The following is a 16,177-nucleotide window of genomic DNA, read 5'->3' as shown; positions in this document are numbered from 1 at the left end:
AAGATCCAAGTTAGGTTCAAAACAATGGTCCGTTCCGCTCTGTTGATAACCATAGTGTATACATTTCTTTCTCGAATACGAATATCGTTTGAAACTGCTACATCATGCACGTGAAATTTATATTTTCGCCAAAAGCAATTTATTCCAATAGAAATGTCTCGTTTTGTGCTTGGGTTTGCGTCGTCCCGTGTTAGCCCTCAGTAAACAAACGTAACATATTTGAAAGAATGCTTAGTTCAGAAATGTTTCTTTATTTTCTCCGCCCAGCAGATTACAAGAAGAACATGTATTGAAAAATATGTGTGTTTTTGTTCTGTACTGCACACTTCATCTGCACAATTAGATAAGCCAGGATGATGAGGAGGGTGATGTTAAATTCATCCTTTGCGCGGATGTAAACCGTTAGAGAGAGATACGTTTTCCATTGCATTATCAAATCAGGTACTTCCCTATCGTAATCTACATCTATTCTATGTTCTAGTGAGAAAATGAAATATTCGAAATACATTGTATCGATACACTTATAGCATGGAACTTGTGTTGGCTAGCAGAGACTGGCGGAGACGCCGCAACCATCCTGCACTTGGCGACAATGTAGAAATTATTTGCGCGCTAATTGTGACGAATTGAAAAATGAATGGCCACGCTCTTTCTTTAATTATTCCACCATTTGAATCGAGCGAATATGGTAACAGTTAAGTGGCTCAATCTCATCGTTAAAATGGAGAGACAAAGTAGGAAAGAAACTAAGCACGATATAGATTAAGAGTGTAAGATTTTTGCAAAAAATAGTATAAAGAGAATAAGAAAAGCGATAGGGACGCGCTCAGCGTGAAACCGTTCGTGTTGGCGGTCGGGTCAAAAGTTGGTTGTGGTGGGGAGAGTTAGCTGCAAACAAAATGAAGGGGCATCGTATGTGGGAAACATATCTTACAGAATGCATCTCTTGTGGATATATCGTTGGTCGCATTTTGCATGCTTCGCACTCTGTATGCCATAGCTGTTGCACGCTGTGCTCCTCTCTCATCATTTGTTTGGATAGGAGAATCGGCAAATTCAGCTGCTGTTGTTGCTGCTGTTGCTGCCATTGCTATGCTGACTGCAGTCGTTGCTGGAGCTGCTGTACGTGCTGTAAAGATCGGGAATTTCCGGAAGGATGCGATTGTACTGCGCCGCCCGGTTACGGGTAGTTTTCTGCTCCCAGTCTCCAACTTCGGCTTCGGCAGGTCTTCGTCCGCGGAACGACGTCGAGGGCGGTAACATGGCGGGTAGTTTCAGCACACTGTCCACGATCGCGTCCGGTCGTACATGCTCCGGCACATCCTGCATCGTCCTGTCTCCGATAATGCGTTGCTCCGTAGGCAGCGGAAGCCAAACCGTCGCACCAAGATTTGCCTCAATACCACCCTGTTGTAGCGTGTTGCAGTGATTTGACCCACAGTGACAAGTCCCAAAGAACATGTTTCAACCCGCATACACACACACGCACACACGTCCCCGTGTTATGCGTGTCCCCGTTTGAGAGGGTTCCCCAATGCGGGAGATCGGAATGCCGATCGGGGTTGGGTTTACAAATCGTTTATCGTTACAAAATAGATATTTACCAAACGATCCGATGGCGAAGCGCGTCCACAGCCAGGGAATAATAACGTGTCCAGTCCAACAGGGGGATGTTTTTTCCAATTTTGATGAGATATACCGGGCCCCAGGGTGTGGTGTGTTGGTCGATCATCCAGCAATCCGGTTGATCATCATCAATCAACATTTGGTATCAATGGTTTGAAGGTAATGTTTTTCATGTTTTCAGTGTGTGCAGAAAAATCGGAATCAGACATATGTTGTTGATCGTTCGCGCACCATTGGAGGTAGTCATAATTCGGGAACGGGAATGGGAAGGAAAGTAATGCTTCAATCAAATGAAATAAGACTGCAAATGTGTGTATAGTGTTTCAAGTGGTATAATGTATGTTCATGTAGAAGAGAAACAAGGGTAGATTATATGCTTGGCATGATCTGAAAAGAATTGCTGTTGCTGTTGTTGGGCATGTTTTCTCTCGACCATGATTGTGAATTACATTTGCAAATTTGCTTTACCTAGCGAGCACAACGACGCCATGCAGTCAGACGCTTCACTTTTTTTTTCGAAAAAATGGTACATATGGATGATCGCATTTTTTTTTTCATGCAAGACATTTTTCTTATCTATATTTTGCGAATATCAAAGAATGCAATTCTATTGTTTTTTTTTAATTTTTTTAAATTCTTCCAAATCATCAAACATGTAATATTAATGTAAGTAACTGTAAGTCAACTACTTAAATTGAGCGAAATCAAGTGTCCTGATTTTATATTAGGATATATTGCTTTTCTATTGATTGACAACAATATTGACGATTTGGTTTAAAAACGCTTCGGCCAAAACCCTTTACCAAGGCACTAGTTCCAATGGAAGAAAAACAGTATGAGAAGGTAATTATGTTGGAACAAGGGGACAACTTACCGTTAGCGCTCGTTTGTTAAGCGGTACGCGCAAAGGGCAACCATTAGTTTACCATATTTATATATACATCTGTGTGAGAATATGTTTTTTTTATAACTACAAATAAAAGTTTCGATTTGGAATTCCATTTTTTAACATTTGCCACGATCAATAACGAGGATGCACCAACGTTACATGAACCTTCCATAAAACGTTACTACTACTACAGTGAACGTAATTCCCTTTTGTGTACACTTGGCACTTACACAGTGGCCGTCGGTTCAAGGCACATCGGTTGACAACGGAATGTTCATTAATTACGATTCTAATTTGATATTTGCGTTTCTGTTTTCAGAAAATGGTCGATGAACGCGGTCGACGATCATGTGTAGAATGATGGTTTTCTCCCGGTCCGAATGAGTCGATTTGACGAACCAGCAAGACGGCACACGACGGTTATTGTCTTGCTTGTGTGTGTGCATCATGTGTAGGAGGGGATTAATTGAAACGAGAACATCGCAACACCAAACCCCCCGGATGATTGTTTACGATTTTCACGAAAGGGAAAATGCAGAAGGGATGGATGGATGAATGAAAATGGAAATGTGTGCGTAAATGAAGATCAAGATTCAACGATTCAATATATGTGTGAAGGGCTGTGTGTGTGTGCGCATTTGGGGGGGTACCTTCGCAGTGTGTGTCACGTATGCGTACGATCTTCCCGAAGAAGGACGGATCGTGAGCGGTTAAATGGGGACGGAAGACACATCCTGGAAAATTGAGATACGAAAACAACCGCGACAAAGGGGGGAAACCCGGAGCCGTCCTCGTGCCGTGGCGATCGCCACCACTCACCTGAATGTCGGTCTCCAACTTGTCGCCGATCATCACGCACTGGCCGGGCGGGACACCTAGATAGTGGCAAGCTGCGTAAAAGATATTGCGATCGGGCTTGGCCCACGGTAAATCAGAGGATACCAATATGCAATCGAAGTACTTGTTCAGCGCCAACCGGTCGATCTTCTCCCACTGTGCCGCCGTCGGTCCGTTGGTGATGATCCCGAGCAGGTACTGAAGTCGAAGCGTTTGCAGCATCGTCTGCACCTCAACCGGCAGGGCCAGATAGCGGTAACGCCACTCCAGCCACCGTCCGTACAGTTCCGAGGCCAAGTGTTTGTGCGTGCCTGGCAGCACGTCCTGCCAGAGCTGGGAGCGCCACTGGGCCAATGCCACGTCCGGATTATCCGGGCAGCGACGAAACGCGGTTAGATAGTTTGTGGCAGTTTCGTTCGCTAGCTCGCGGCTGAACCCATGTTCACGGTGCAGCAGATCGGCCACCTGGTGGGAGGAGAGGATGAAGAGAAATGTTCCAGACATGAGCATGAGTAATTTGGTGGCGACGATGGAATTCCAAACACTCACTCTATATGCCTTTTAACAAAAATATTCCCTATGAGCAGGGGCGGATTAAGCAGTACGCAAACTAAGCGGTCGCGTGGGGCCCACAGTCTCTGAGTAGAGGAACCCACTCCCCGTTCACAAGTAAATTTTCTTAACAATCTTTTTCTGTTTTAGAATTTCTCACAAAAAAATTTCGCTCGACACAACAGAAAGGCTGTACATTCGTGTGACCGCTTAGGGCCTCCACCTGTGTTAATCCACCACTGCTCATGGGTGAGACTACAAAAGATTTAGGGCGGAGGTAAAGAATTAGGACAAAAAAAAAACACGATCATCCAGTTTCACCTATGATGAAATGAATAACGTATGATGAACAACGACAAAGGCAATAGAGCAACCCCAACAAAGAGTTGAAAAGAAAGCAAAGCGTCGTCGATGTAGAAGAAAGAGTGTCTCTAATAATTTGAACCTCATTTTATTGCGCCGAGGTGTGTGCATTAATCTACTTGGAGACTGGGTAGCAGAGGGACATGTGCATACATCCCGCCCTTACGGTATTATTCCAAGGCAAGTTGAACGAAGAAATGAGTTGCTATTTTCGGATTTGCCGCACGCTTGGCACATGGAAATTCAATGATTATTTTGGGTTTCTGCTGTTTTCGTTCGCGTTACTATACACCCTGGTATAAGGGAATGGTGGTATGGTGAGAGACGAATGCACTTGTCGATTGATTTTGAAACACGCAGAAGTGCATCTCGTCTTTCTTACCGTACAAGGCATTGAAAGTATTTAGTTTGCGTGCCGAACACAAGAGGGCGCTCGTGCACGGTAATTTGTAATGCGATGTTATTTTCGAATTTTGCTACGCCAAGAATCTGCTGCTGTACGAAAAATGAAAAAAAGACGACCGACAAAATTCCTTTTCCCTGGAAGGCCTTAGCGTGGGTGTTTAACAAGTGGCAATCTACCAACTGAGAACATCCTAAGTTCTAGGTAAAAAATAACTTTTCTATTTCATCTTCGTTCGCCGTCGTTCATACAAATTAATCAGATTTCTTAAAGCTGACGGTGTGAGTTAAGTGGGTGGGGGGTGTATTTTGCTTCTACTGCTCATACACCACACGATCACGGTGGTTTGGAGTGCGATTAGGTTCCGTGGTGTAAAGGTGGACGGCAGTAGTGACGGATTCAAATTTCTTTCTTTCATTCATTTTAAAATCTTCCTTTTTTCCTCTTTTACCACCCCACAGATTTCCAACACGAGCCATGATGTCGACGGGAAGAGTGTGCTGTTTGCATCGTACCACCGCACGATACTTCTTGCCCAGTGCGGTAGAAAGGAAAGTTCTATTTTTAAACCGAACCTACACTGCCACATAGCCGTCCTCACATGCAGCACGCACTCCGACAACGGTTAAACACGGCTACTAAAACTGCTATTCGCGTCTCCTCCGTATCTCTAGCTAAGATTTTTCTTGTCCAAGACATTGGGCAAATGAAAGTAGGGCATTCATTTTGGGGTCCTTTCTTTTCGAGCTTGTACTCTGGAGCGTGAAACTACGTTTATTCCATATAGAAGATTTTAGCTTGAAGATTATTGAATTATAAAAGCCCGATGTGAATTTGTACATATACGTAGAAAACACGTTTATTCTGCACATATAGCGTGTACATTACATTTTTACTTTTTCATATTTTTCTTTTCAATATTACCGAACATACGGCGCAATAAGCGAACGCGACAACCAACATGCGATGAGATTAAGTAAATGGATTATGATGAAACAAAAATGCAGCAAATTGTATTACATGTAATAAGAAATGGAGCTATGCCGCCCGGCAACATGACGCATGGACAAAGAAACAGGTGAATTTAGAGTGTAAAATTAAAGAAAAACTGCGCACGTTAGCTTTAATCTCCGAACAGTTTCTTGCCCAGGTCCATCATCCGATGATTACGGCACACCTTCAGCGCATCGGCCTTCTTGAGCACGGGCGCTACGGCCGGATTAGCATCGACGAGCTGGGACAGGAAGTCTTCGTACGCCAGCTTCACGTTCGGGGGCAGCGTGCCAATCTTCACCTTGCGCAATGTTTCTACAATTCCCTCGGCCCAGCCACTCTCGATTGCAAACTCGGAGATCCAGGGAATCAGCTTGATGATGCCGCTCATCGTCTGCATGCCCAGGAACCACAGCTCCATGATCTCGAACCAGTGTTCTTTGTACTGCATCGACACCACCAGCGCCTGCGGATCGTTCGACTCGTCAATGTTGTACGCATCCCACAGGAACCGGATCGTCGTCTGGATGTACCGACAGATGGAGAAGTCGTTTTTCTTAATCTTTGACGCTTGCTGCTTCAGCAAGAGCAGTCCCAGCACAGCCAAGTGACCGTGCATCACCAGATTGTCTGGTATGTCCTTCAGCTCCGGTAAGTTTTCAAAGATGAACCGCAGCAACTGAGCGAACAGCGTACTCTCCTCGACCAGCTTGGCCTCCAGCACGGTGATGTTCATCAGGATGTTGCACAAGCTAACGATCGCAGTGCGCGAGTCCTTCATGTCGTCCAGCTGTTGAGGCGTCATCTCTGGGTCGGGTTCGTTCATGCGCTTGAGTCGTTCGGCGCGTGGCACCGGTGGTTTCTTGTAGTGCGCAATTGACCAGTGGAACAGCAGGCAATCGTACAGCACCTGCTCTTCCTTCTCCTTCAGGAAAATCTGGCGCGCTTCCTCCTCCACCACCAGATGGCATATGGCGGGCAACATCACCCGCAAGATGTCTGCCGGTGGCTGCTGCTCGTGATCATCCACATTGTCGGCCTTGTGAGCAATGCGGTAGTCGCGTGACTCGTAAAACGATTCGTTGGCCAGCTTGAACAGGAAAGGCAACACTTTGGAAACTTGATTCTTCATGGCACTTGTTTCCTGCGCCAACCAGGCTGTGAGCACGCGAACCATCGCGTACGCAAACGCCTTCTCCGTCTTCTGCAGTCGGTCTTTCTTGGTGTCATTGGCCAACTTTACCAACACACCAAGCACCGCGGAAAAGGCACCCTTTAGGCCCGTGTACACCTGCTGCTTATCCTTTTGGTCGAGATCTAGCTGGTCCGTCGACATGAAATTGATCGACAGCTCTAGGATGATGAAGCAGGCCGTGATCAGATCGGCTTGCTGTACGCACTGGTTGAAGCTCTTGTTGTCCATCTGCATGCGCACCTCGATTGCGGCCAGCTGTAGCAGCAGCAGGAAAAACTTCTTCGGATTCTCCACATCGTGCAACGTCCATTCGATGCCGAGCACGTCGACCGCATTCGCTGCCAGCTTTAGGGCCGGATCGCGCTGTGCCTTGCCGATTTTGCTTTTCAAAATATCGCTAATACCCTTGTACAAGCATTCGGGCCAGATTTCGCCCTGCACCGTCCGGGCCACCAGATCTCGGCGACAGTGGAACAGCAGCGAGCTGATCATCTCCGCCAGCTCGAACTTGCGCTCCGCGTGGTCGGTTTCAAAGTCGAGCGAAACGCGCTGCAACAGCGCATGGAACAACTTCGGATCGTTGTCCCACGAGTTCGCTCCAAAGCGAGCGACCAGTGTCACGATTAGCGTGAGTGCTTCATCGATCTGGAAGCTGCGCTGCGTGTAGATCTGCGCCATTTTCGTGATGACATCATGCTGGCGCAGCGCCAACCGGCCACTTTCGTACAGCGAAATGCTCTGCAGACAGTGGTACGCCTCGTTGATAATGATCAGATTGTCGTCGTACTCGTCGTCGTCGCACGTCGATACGATCCCCATGAACACGGGTATGCTGTCTAGCATGTCCTGGTGCGTGGCGAGCTGCTCGTCATCGCAGAAGCAGCTCAGAATCGAAAGAGCCACACTCTGATAAACCGAGGCGGGACAATCATCCGGCACGTCTTTGCTAGTGAGCAGCTTGCGCAAGAAGTCGAACCCGATCGACTCGAACAGCAACCGTTTGCCGGCCTGGTTGCAGTCCTTCCCCTTGATCAGTTTCGTCACCATAAACAGGGCGGCAAACTTTTCCGTGTCACTCTTGGCATTTTTCAATATCAACGAGCATTTTTTAATGGGTTCACTCACTTCGCCTGACATTTTTGTTGCGACTTGGGATACTTTTCGTGTGGTTTTTTTTGCGTTACTTAATTGAACTGTTTTCAGTTTTCTGCCGCAGCACACAATTGTTTCACGTACAAGCACACGTGCACCACAGAGCAGATGATAGGTTGCCTAGCAACAATCAGCTAGTTACAGATGTGTCTCAAATAGTAGCACTTCTGTTCACCATCCGAACCGTACCGTCCCAAGATGTTTTCTCGACTGATTCGGATGACGACCGGTGGAAACCCATTCTCTATTTTCCTAGTCGCACCGGCAATGTGGTGCAGCTCATTTCTACGCTCCGCGTGCTCCGTGTTCTCTGCGAGAGAGTCGGAAAATCGTTAAAATAGATTTGCTCACGATCCTGATGGAAAATGTCTCTCCCTTTTCGTGCTACCACCGGCACCCAACCTGCGCTCTGTCTGGTGGCCGCTGTTCAATAACGCACCACACGCTGTGCAGCTGCTAGGAAGTCCTTCACGAAACCCTCACGGAAGTAAACAATCCCACGCGAGTGAGCTATTCACTGCCCATTACGGCCGAGATGATGAATAATCGCTTGTTTTCGATAGATCTTCCGGGCGGGGCAAGGGAATTTTAATAGGATGGTAACTTTGCGTAGTATGCACAAGCGCGGACAATAATAATCTCAGGAAAGCAAACACACGTTTTTCGATGAAAATAAAAATAAAACTCGTGACAATCCCGAAATAACGCTGTCAGTGAGACAGGTCCAAATGAACAAATTCATTCTGCACCAAACGTTCAGTATTAACCCTTCGATAGCACACTGTATAAAAATGCACGTACATCATAGATTTCAATTTAATATATCTATAAATCCGATTTTACCAAATGATAATCAATCAATAATAAATCTGATATTGCAGTGGATAAGATAATCTAAAAGTGCATGCTGTTTTTGAACAGAAATTGTTCAGTAGTTACGTCTTCGTGCCATGCGGTCCAATTTCGGCTGGGCACTGAAGGGTTTCAGATGTTCACACAATACAAGGGAAGTGGAAATTTGGTCCCTTCAAGTGCACGTTTTTCACATTAAAACAACAATTCTGGAACGACCTTATCAGTTGGTTGATTTGTGTCACATTTCAACATGCCTTGCAAATGGTCACCAGTTAGGAATGCCAATTGAATTAACCCATAAGGTCAAACTGATCGTTCTGCCACCTTCTTTTCACTTCCAGACGATCCGACACGCGAGGCAAACACTCTGCATTAGGCCTAGCGTTATATAAGTTCATCTGTATGCCAAGTTTAGATTTTCATTTTTCTACCTTATTTGCTAACCTTATGCATCGTGTGCCAAACACGAATGAGCTGAGATAACTTACCTTGCTGCATGCCTTTGCATCGGCTTTCCTGGTTGCGATCAGAGTGTTATCAAGGTCGAAGAAAATTGTGGATATCTTCAAATCACAGTTAAGCCTCTTGATGGCACCACGGAATGTACTCATGTTTGCAGTATGATCTGTTTGCTGATGCGTAGCACGAATTATTGCTTTTGTTTAGTGTTCTAAATGCAAGGTGTCTCGTTCTGCTGACTTGACCGAGTTGCAGGTGACAAAAAATGTTTATGTCTGCTCGCACACAGTACACCTGATTACACTGTTGCACGAGCTCGTTCGATAAAATAATCTGACAGGTACTCGATGAAACGACGTGTAAACTTAGCATAATAAAATAGAGTTTTATTGTAACGATTGCAGGATGTACATTTTTTAGTAGATTTGGTTACGATTTAGATAGCAATGGTATTTTCATTATTAAAAACCACTCTGCTTCAAGCGTTCGTAACATTCGCATTGTCTACATGCGTCCCTGAACAATTTTGAAAGGAAATAATAGATACGACACATTTACAATTGTGAAAGATTATGTGGTCCATCTTAACGTGTGGCCTCAAAATAACGGCATTCAAGTTTATTTTGAGTATTGTATAGATATTGGAAAAAGTATTTCAAGCTCTTAAAATGATTGTCCTTTTGGGTCGTCTCCAGAGAAAAGAAATATGATTATGGTTGTCTTTCAAAGGGTTAAATTATCTAGCCAACAAAAATCTGATCGTTTATCTGTCAAAATGAACTAGTACGTGTATACGTAGCTTAAGGGCATTTGGAAAAACGCAGAAAATCATATCGTCAGTTATTTGTTGAGAAGAATGTTCAAATTACTTGGAACTCCATTCTTTTCGTTTTTAAAAGGTAATGCAATGGAAAAATATTATATTCTTATTCAACTATAATGTCCATCACCCTTAATTTATTCTGCAGCCAAGGCCCTGGAATGCAATCCGAACAAATTGATTACAGCTTTGATTTTTTCTCGTTCACGAAGATGTCCGGGGTGAGAATTAGTGCGTTACCCGGCACACAAGCGTACTGTGCCATATCCGTAATACCTTCCGCGGCCAGCACCTCGTCGTCTATAAAAAAGTTTCCGGTACTAGATCCCGCCGATCGGCAAAGTATCGCATATGCAGCATCGGCCATTATTTCCGGTTTGCGAGAGAATGGATAGCCCTCCTGACCGTGGAGCATCTCAACAGCAGCGGTGTAAATGATCGTACGAGGCCACAACGCATTCACCGAAATGTTTGCACTTTCATACTCCCGCGCCATGCCGAGCACGCACATGGACATCCCATATTTGGCCATGGTATAGGCGACATGGTTGCTGAACCAATGTGGCTCCATGTTAAGCGGCGGAGAAATGTTCAGGATGTGAGCATGCTTGCTTTTCCTCAGATACGGCAAACACTCTTTCGATCTGGAAGAACACTACTATTAGGAAGATATCGTTCCGTTGCGGATCGATCGGACCCCGGTACTTCTGGTTTCCCATACTTACACCAAGAAAGTACCCCTGGTGTTGATATTGTGCATCAGATCGTATCGCTTCATATCAGTCTCCTCGGTTGGAGTCAGCGATATGGCACTGGCATTGTTAACCACGATATCGATACCCCCGAACGTTTGGACCGCTTTTTGAACGGCAGCCCGGACGGCTTCCTCACTGCGCACATCCACGACGCAAGGCAAGGCTTTTCCGCCCGCTGCTTCAACTGTAAACGCAACAGACAATTAAGCTCCTAAGCCCTCCTAGCCGAGGAAAGGGTGTCATAGCAATCTTACTTTCGGCTGCCGCCGTGTAGATGGTTCCGGGCAGCTTCGGATGAGGTTCCGCCGTTTTGGCTGCCAGCACTATGTTGGCCCCATCACGAGCAGCTTTCAGTGCGATCGCTTTGCCAATGCCCCTGGATGCACCGGTAATGAATAGCGTGATTCCGGCGAGCTTCCTGATGAAAAAAACACGGCAGAAGTGAAACAACATCGGAAAGTGAACGCATTCATCGCGGAAAATAAGTACCCTGTATTTTGCATCGTTTGTTCGTCGTTTCCCAGGCAGAATTCTTCGCACTTTGGTTCGACCTGAACTTTGGCACCGTACAACACCACCAACAAGCAAGTGACTGTTGCCCGGAGGAGTAAGTAATCAACGAATGACTTTGCGCAATGTTATCTGTACCGTGTTCATTCGGACGCGTTCGTCGACACTTCGAGGTAGTCGTATCGGGAAAGCCCTATAAACACAAGATATGCAACCAAGATTGTAAAGGACTGGTAGATTATTTTCTTTCCAGAATGGCACCACACATGATGGTAGATGAGTTTATTATGAAAAAGTACTGTTAGAATATTTATTAGCCCTTTCGCCTTGGTTTGTTGTTATACTGGTTTTTTAGCTAGTTTCTTTTTTGCAGAACCTCTACTGATAACGGCATATATTTTCGTAAAAATGCTCAAATATGGTGCTCGTTTGGGCGGTTTGAGGTAGAGTGATGTTACTAAAAAAGTGAAACATTTATTAAACTTTTCCCTTACACTTAAAGAAAGAAAAGCCAAAATCAGCCAATTAAATAACTGCCTGCCACTCATCCACTGTTTCCACTGGTTCTTTACAGCTTGGACTTCAGTCCACCCATAAGCTTTTCGAGCTTCATCGCCTTCTGCAGATCACCGGAGATCTTCAGCTTGCCCGTCATAAATGCATTCGCTGGCTTCAGCTTGCCCGTGAACATGTCGAAAAAGTGCTTCGAATCCATCGTCAGCACGGCATCGGCCGTTGCCGGCGGGTTACCCTTGCCCACCTTGCCGGTGCCGTTCTTCAAATCGGCGAACCACGTGCCGGATTCCTCGCCCTTCACTTTGAACTCGTAGACGGCACCCGTCTTGCGAACAATCTCTTCACTCAGCAGACTTTCGATCTTCTGGAACAGTCCCTCAATCTTGCCACCGGCAGCGGCTTCGCCAGCAGGCTTCTTCAACGAAGCCGCATGGCTGCCTTCCGCCGCAAACTCTACCAGCTTCTCCGGCTCAACGTCGAGGAAAAAGTCCGGCATCAGTTTGTCCGCATTCTCCGGCACGCAAGCGTACTGCTTCAGATCCGTGATGCCCTCTGCCTGTAGCACCTCATCGTCGATGAGGAATTTGCCCGTCACGAGCCGGGGCTCTTTCGAGAGGATGACGTACGCTGCATCGGCCATGATTTCGGGTTTGCGCGAGAACTGATCGCTTTCCTTACCCGTCAGCATCTCCATGGCTGCGGTGTGGATAGCCGTGCGGGGCCAGAGAGCGTTCACCGCAATGTTGGCACTCTCCAGCTCCTTCGCCATACCGAGCACACACATAGACATGCCGTACTTGGCCATCGTGTAGGCGACGTGATTGCTGAACCAGTGCGGGGCCATGTTTAGCGGTGGCGAAATGTTCAGGATGTGTGCATGGTTGCTCTTGCGAAGGTAGGGAATGCATTCTTTTGAGCTGGTTGGTAGGAAACAGGAAGATAGTACTATTATTATTACTTCACAGTGAAGCTATATGCTTTCCACTTACACCAGGAAGGTGCCACGAGTGTTGATCTGGTGCATTAGATCGTATCGCTTCATTTCGGTTTGTTCCGTGGGCGTTAGTGAGATTGCGCTGGCATTGTTGACTACAATATCGATTCCACCGAACTTGGCCACTGCGTTCTGTACAGCGGTACGCACGGCACCTTCATCGCGGACGTCTACCACACACGGCAGCGCCTTGCCTCCGGCGGCTTCAACTGGAAAATCGACGAAGAAAATGGTTATGCTACTGGTAAGATAAAATACTTAGAATGAGCTAACGTTGCCACACGCACAATCACTTACTTTCCTTTGCTGCTGTGTAGATCGTGCCGGGCAGTTTTGGATGAGGATCGGCTGTCTTGGCCGCGACCACAACATTAGCCCCATCTTGAGCGGCTCGTAGAGCGATCGCCTTGCCAATACCGCGCGATGCTCCCGTGATGAAGAGCGTGCGTCCAGCTAGCTTTCTGTAACACAAGGTAAGAAACATATGGATGTGATATTTTCTTTCAATGCATGACACTAATATGTTTTGCACAATCATAATGACCGTAGACCAGTTTCATAAGGTGCGTAGATTTTCCAAAGATTCCATTTGATCGCACAATCAAACAGGATGAGAGCGATCATCTGTATATAGTGACGTGTCAGGCGTAAAGATCTTTTCCAAAAGGAAAAATACACTCTCAAATCTTCCCATTGGTCTTGCTTCATTATGAAGGACGCTCATTGCCCTTCATCGGAATCCTTCATTGTAATGAGTTTAATCTTTCGATGTGATGCTGACGGACGACCTTCGGACCCGGACGATATTACGTTATCTGTCGCCGGCACATCCGATAACGATAGAAGCACATGAAAACATACCGCTTTGCTAGAGACACCACCAACATTGTGGCGAAATACTAACCCATCCCGAAGCGACAAACTTACCCGGTATTAATCATTTTCTCCTTTCGAATTACGTGTGGATGAGAAAGTGGCAGTTGTTTGCTGAATGTGTACGAGTGGACGACTTTTCCGCTTCGGCTTCTCGTCGCGAAATAACAGCAAACGGTGTGTTGACGGAGTTCAACCCTACGCGAGCTAGTGAAGTTCACCGACACACGTCTTATGCTGGGCTGGGTTGATGTGTGCGGTACACGGCCGGACAGAGAAGGGTTTGCTATGCGTAGCGTTGATTACTACATTCCCAACACACACGCACACACACTTGGTTGATTGTGATACATCCGTGCGGCGGGTGGAGAGCAGTGTCCAAAGTCCACCTTTTAGCAGACAGGGTGCGAAAATCGTGGAGAAAAGAGGAGCTTTTAATGTTCTGTCACTTTGGTGTTTACAGCGGGAACACTGTGCTGCTATCCGTACATTTCCCGATGACGTTTAGCGTTATGAATATTCGTACATTTGTGTGCTTGAGTTCATTTATTGTTTGTTGAAATATTATTATTTTTTTTTTAAATTATTAGAAAACTGTAGCTCGTAAGTTACTACGAAAAAAGCCGTAAGTTTGTTTAGTATGATCGATGTTGCAGTTATACGGACTAGCTGTTGTAAGCAAAATTATGAAAATAAAAATGTGTATTGTTTGTGATACGCTTTGTTTTCCATGCTATGCTAAAACCGAATATGCAACGGTGTTGTAACGTAAATACACATAATACTGGGTGTTTACCACAGTAACGGTCATGAAGAGTTAGAGCAATAACCATAGTATGAACAACTTTGCGAATACTAATTGCACGGAACGTATGATCTGAGTGCTTCACTATGTCGTACTACACATTGCTCAAATTTGTGTAGCTAGTTTTTAATTTAGTTTGTAATTTTTGTTGTTGTTAGTTAAGCCTTTATTATGTTAATTTTTAATGCCTTTTCTTGAATCGAGCTCAAACCTCGTTTCCTATTAATTGAAATAGTATTTTACGATTAATGAATGATTCGTTCGAATATAGTGGATAAAGCGAGTTAAAAAAGTGTTGTCAGAGAAGTGTAGAATAATTGTTGTAAGAATAATGGGAATGTATGGAACACAAATAAAACTATTAATTAAAATAATGCGTTGACGAGTGAGAAAGTATGGGACTCCGTGGCGCAACGGTAGCGCGTCTGACTCCAGATCAGAAGGTTGCGTGTTCAAATCACGTCGGGGTCATCTTTTTTTCTCATTTTGACGAAAGCAGCACCCACTTTGGTGTACGCTTAAGTTCACTACAATTGTCGAACAAAAAACATTTGGAAATGGTGATTGGTGAGTGAGTGCGTGCTTCCAAAAATGTGTTGCGTAGAAAAACAATGCTGGTTTACAGTTCCCTAGGAATCCCTCTAGTTATTGCATTATGTTGATGAGGTAAACGTAAACGTAAAATGCATAATTTTGAATCATGAAAGCCAGTTGGATGCTTTATTTGTAATTTAAAATCGTAAACAACTGGGATTTATTAGTGCATGTGCATTTTGTGTTATTTATTGTATTATCATCCTTCATTGAACTTCCATTGTCTTCGATGTACTGAGTTAGAGTGTATTAATTGGCTCGTATTCTTTTTTTTTAAAGATTTTTAAATGGTGAGGATGCTAAAAGAAGTGATTGAAGAAAGCAGATGAAAAAATCAAAAAAGGATCTGCCCCGAGTGAGGATCGAACTCACGACCTTAAGATTATGAGACTTACGCGCTACCGACTGCGCTATCGAGGCTGTGTTGGAGAAGGATTTCAAAAGCGTATAGATTCAAAAAATCTGTATTCTCTTGTTGAAGAACAACGTCCACATCTGGTAAACAAAAAACGAGCCGGAAAATTCATCCAAAATACAGTAAGTAAACGAGTTGGATCTAGACATATGTTATATGCAGATGACTTTATAATTTTCCTCCCAACTCCTCATGAAAATGGTTGTAATATTTCTCACATTATCGGTTACTTTCTATCAAGGTGTCATAGACAATCTTTTTCAAATACTATCGCAATAAATGCACCGACATTGGTTTTTGCTATATTATTTCTAATCCTAATTATTTGTCGTAATGAATGCCCTATGCCGCTGTATTGAATGAGATACTCATCTTTATCAAAATGAAAATCACTTAGCTTGGTCGCGAGAAAGTAACAGAAATCGTGTTATATTGGTCTTTTATGACACCTCACTCTTCAAAATATAGAGAAGCTGATAACAAATGAAGAAAAGTATTGTAATTTTTCAACGTTTGTTTGCAAAGTTTGTTACAATGATGCAAAATTTAGATGTGAATGCATCGTATGCAT

The 16,177-nt window shown here is 44.8% G+C and overlaps 4 protein-coding genes and 2 non-coding genes across 8 annotated transcripts; 1 reads left to right on the top strand and 5 right to left on the bottom strand.

Annotated features, from left to right (window-relative positions):
• Window positions 1-116: 116 nt before the first annotated feature.
• LOC120897179 (N-acylneuraminate-9-phosphatase) lies at window positions 117-9,630 on the bottom strand. Of its 3 annotated transcripts, none has more exons than XM_040301848.1 (3): window positions 9,354-9,626; window positions 3,335-3,817; window positions 117-1,407 (listed from the first exon to the last, which is right to left on the bottom strand). In XM_040301848.1, the coding sequence occupies exons 1-3, from the start codon at window positions 9,474-9,476 to the stop codon at window positions 1,057-1,059; spliced, it is 957 nt and encodes a 318-aa protein (XP_040157782.1). In that variant the 5' UTR covers window positions 9,477-9,626; the 3' UTR covers window positions 117-1,056. The 3 variants fall into 3 exon arrangements, with proteins under 3 accessions (XP_040157782.1, XP_040157783.1, XP_040157781.1); XM_040301849.1 differs by having other exon boundaries at window positions 1,301-1,407; window positions 3,166-3,817; window positions 9,354-9,630; XM_040301847.1 differs by lacking the exon at window positions 117-1,407 and having other exon boundaries at window positions 2,134-3,817; window positions 9,354-9,630.
• Window positions 5,500-9,081, bottom strand: LOC120897176 (neurochondrin homolog). Its single transcript, XM_040301840.1, has one exon. The coding sequence runs from the start codon at window positions 7,993-7,995 to the stop codon at window positions 5,794-5,796; it is 2,202 nt and encodes a 733-aa protein (XP_040157774.1). The 5' UTR covers window positions 7,996-9,081; the 3' UTR covers window positions 5,500-5,793.
• A 617-nt stretch (window positions 9,631-10,247) lies between the features above and the next one.
• Window positions 10,248-11,538, bottom strand: LOC120897180 (hydroxysteroid dehydrogenase-like protein 2). Its single transcript, XM_040301850.1, has 4 exons — window positions 11,389-11,538; window positions 11,154-11,317; window positions 10,870-11,083; window positions 10,248-10,788 (listed from the first exon to the last, which is right to left on the bottom strand). Exons 1-4 carry the CDS (start codon window positions 11,400-11,402, stop codon window positions 10,326-10,328), a joined length of 855 nt encoding a protein of 284 aa, XP_040157784.1. The 5' UTR covers window positions 11,403-11,538; the 3' UTR covers window positions 10,248-10,325.
• Window positions 11,539-11,690: 152 nt separating this feature from the next.
• On the bottom strand, window positions 11,691-14,207 carry LOC120897178 (hydroxysteroid dehydrogenase-like protein 2). The gene is made up of 4 exons (XM_040301846.1): window positions 13,847-14,207; window positions 13,217-13,380; window positions 12,915-13,128; window positions 11,691-12,842 (listed from the first exon to the last, which is right to left on the bottom strand). The coding sequence occupies exons 1-4, from the start codon at window positions 13,858-13,860 to the stop codon at window positions 11,978-11,980; spliced, it is 1,257 nt and encodes a 418-aa protein (XP_040157780.1). The 5' UTR covers window positions 13,861-14,207; the 3' UTR covers window positions 11,691-11,977.
• A 789-nt stretch (window positions 14,208-14,996) lies between these two features.
• Window positions 14,997-15,068, top strand: Trnaw-cca. Its single transcript has one exon. It is a non-coding gene; the product is annotated as a tRNA-Trp (tRNA).
• A 470-nt stretch (window positions 15,069-15,538) lies between these two features.
• Trnam-cau lies at window positions 15,539-15,611 on the bottom strand. The gene has a single exon. It is a non-coding gene; the product is annotated as a tRNA-Met (tRNA).
• Between the last annotated feature and the right edge of the window lie 566 nt (window positions 15,612-16,177).

Source organism: Anopheles arabiensis, chromosome 2 (genome assembly GCF_016920715.1).
Source record: "Anopheles arabiensis isolate DONGOLA chromosome 2, AaraD3, whole genome shotgun sequence".
Classification (NCBI taxonomy): Eukaryota; Metazoa; Arthropoda; class Insecta; order Diptera; family Culicidae; genus Anopheles; species Anopheles arabiensis.
The sequence above is the reverse complement of the archived record's forward strand: the minus strand, read 5'-3'. Positions and strand labels throughout refer to the sequence as shown.

Bases quoted from the DNA above. Each gene is read 5' to 3' on its own strand.
- LOC120897176 (XM_040301840.1), bottom strand. From the start codon at position 7,995: ATGTCAGGCGAAGTGAGTGAACCCATTAAAAAATGCTCGTTGATATTG.
- LOC120897179 (XM_040301847.1), bottom strand. From the start codon at position 9,476: ATGAGTACATTCCGTGGTGCCATCAAGAGGCTTAACTGTGATTTGAAG. The intron at 3,818-9,353 runs GTAAGTTATCTC...TCCTCCCACCAG, and splicing joins ATGCAAAGGCATGCAGCAAG to GTGGCCGATCTGCTGCACCG.
- LOC120897180 (XM_040301850.1), bottom strand. The intron at 11,084-11,153 runs GTAAGATTGCTA...TTGCGTTTACAG, and splicing joins CTACACGGCGGCAGCCGAAA to TTGAAGCAGCGGGCGGAAAA. The intron at 10,789-10,869 runs GTAAGTATGGGA...GTGTTCTTCCAG, and splicing joins ACCAGGGGTACTTTCTTGGT to ATCGAAAGAGTGTTTGCCGT.
- LOC120897178 (XM_040301846.1), bottom strand. The intron at 13,129-13,216 runs GTAAGTGATTGT...TCGATTTTCCAG, and splicing joins CTACACAGCAGCAAAGGAAA to TTGAAGCCGCCGGAGGCAAG. The intron at 12,843-12,914 runs GTAAGTGGAAAG...CCTACCAACCAG, and splicing joins ACTCGTGGCACCTTCCTGGT to CTCAAAAGAATGCATTCCCT.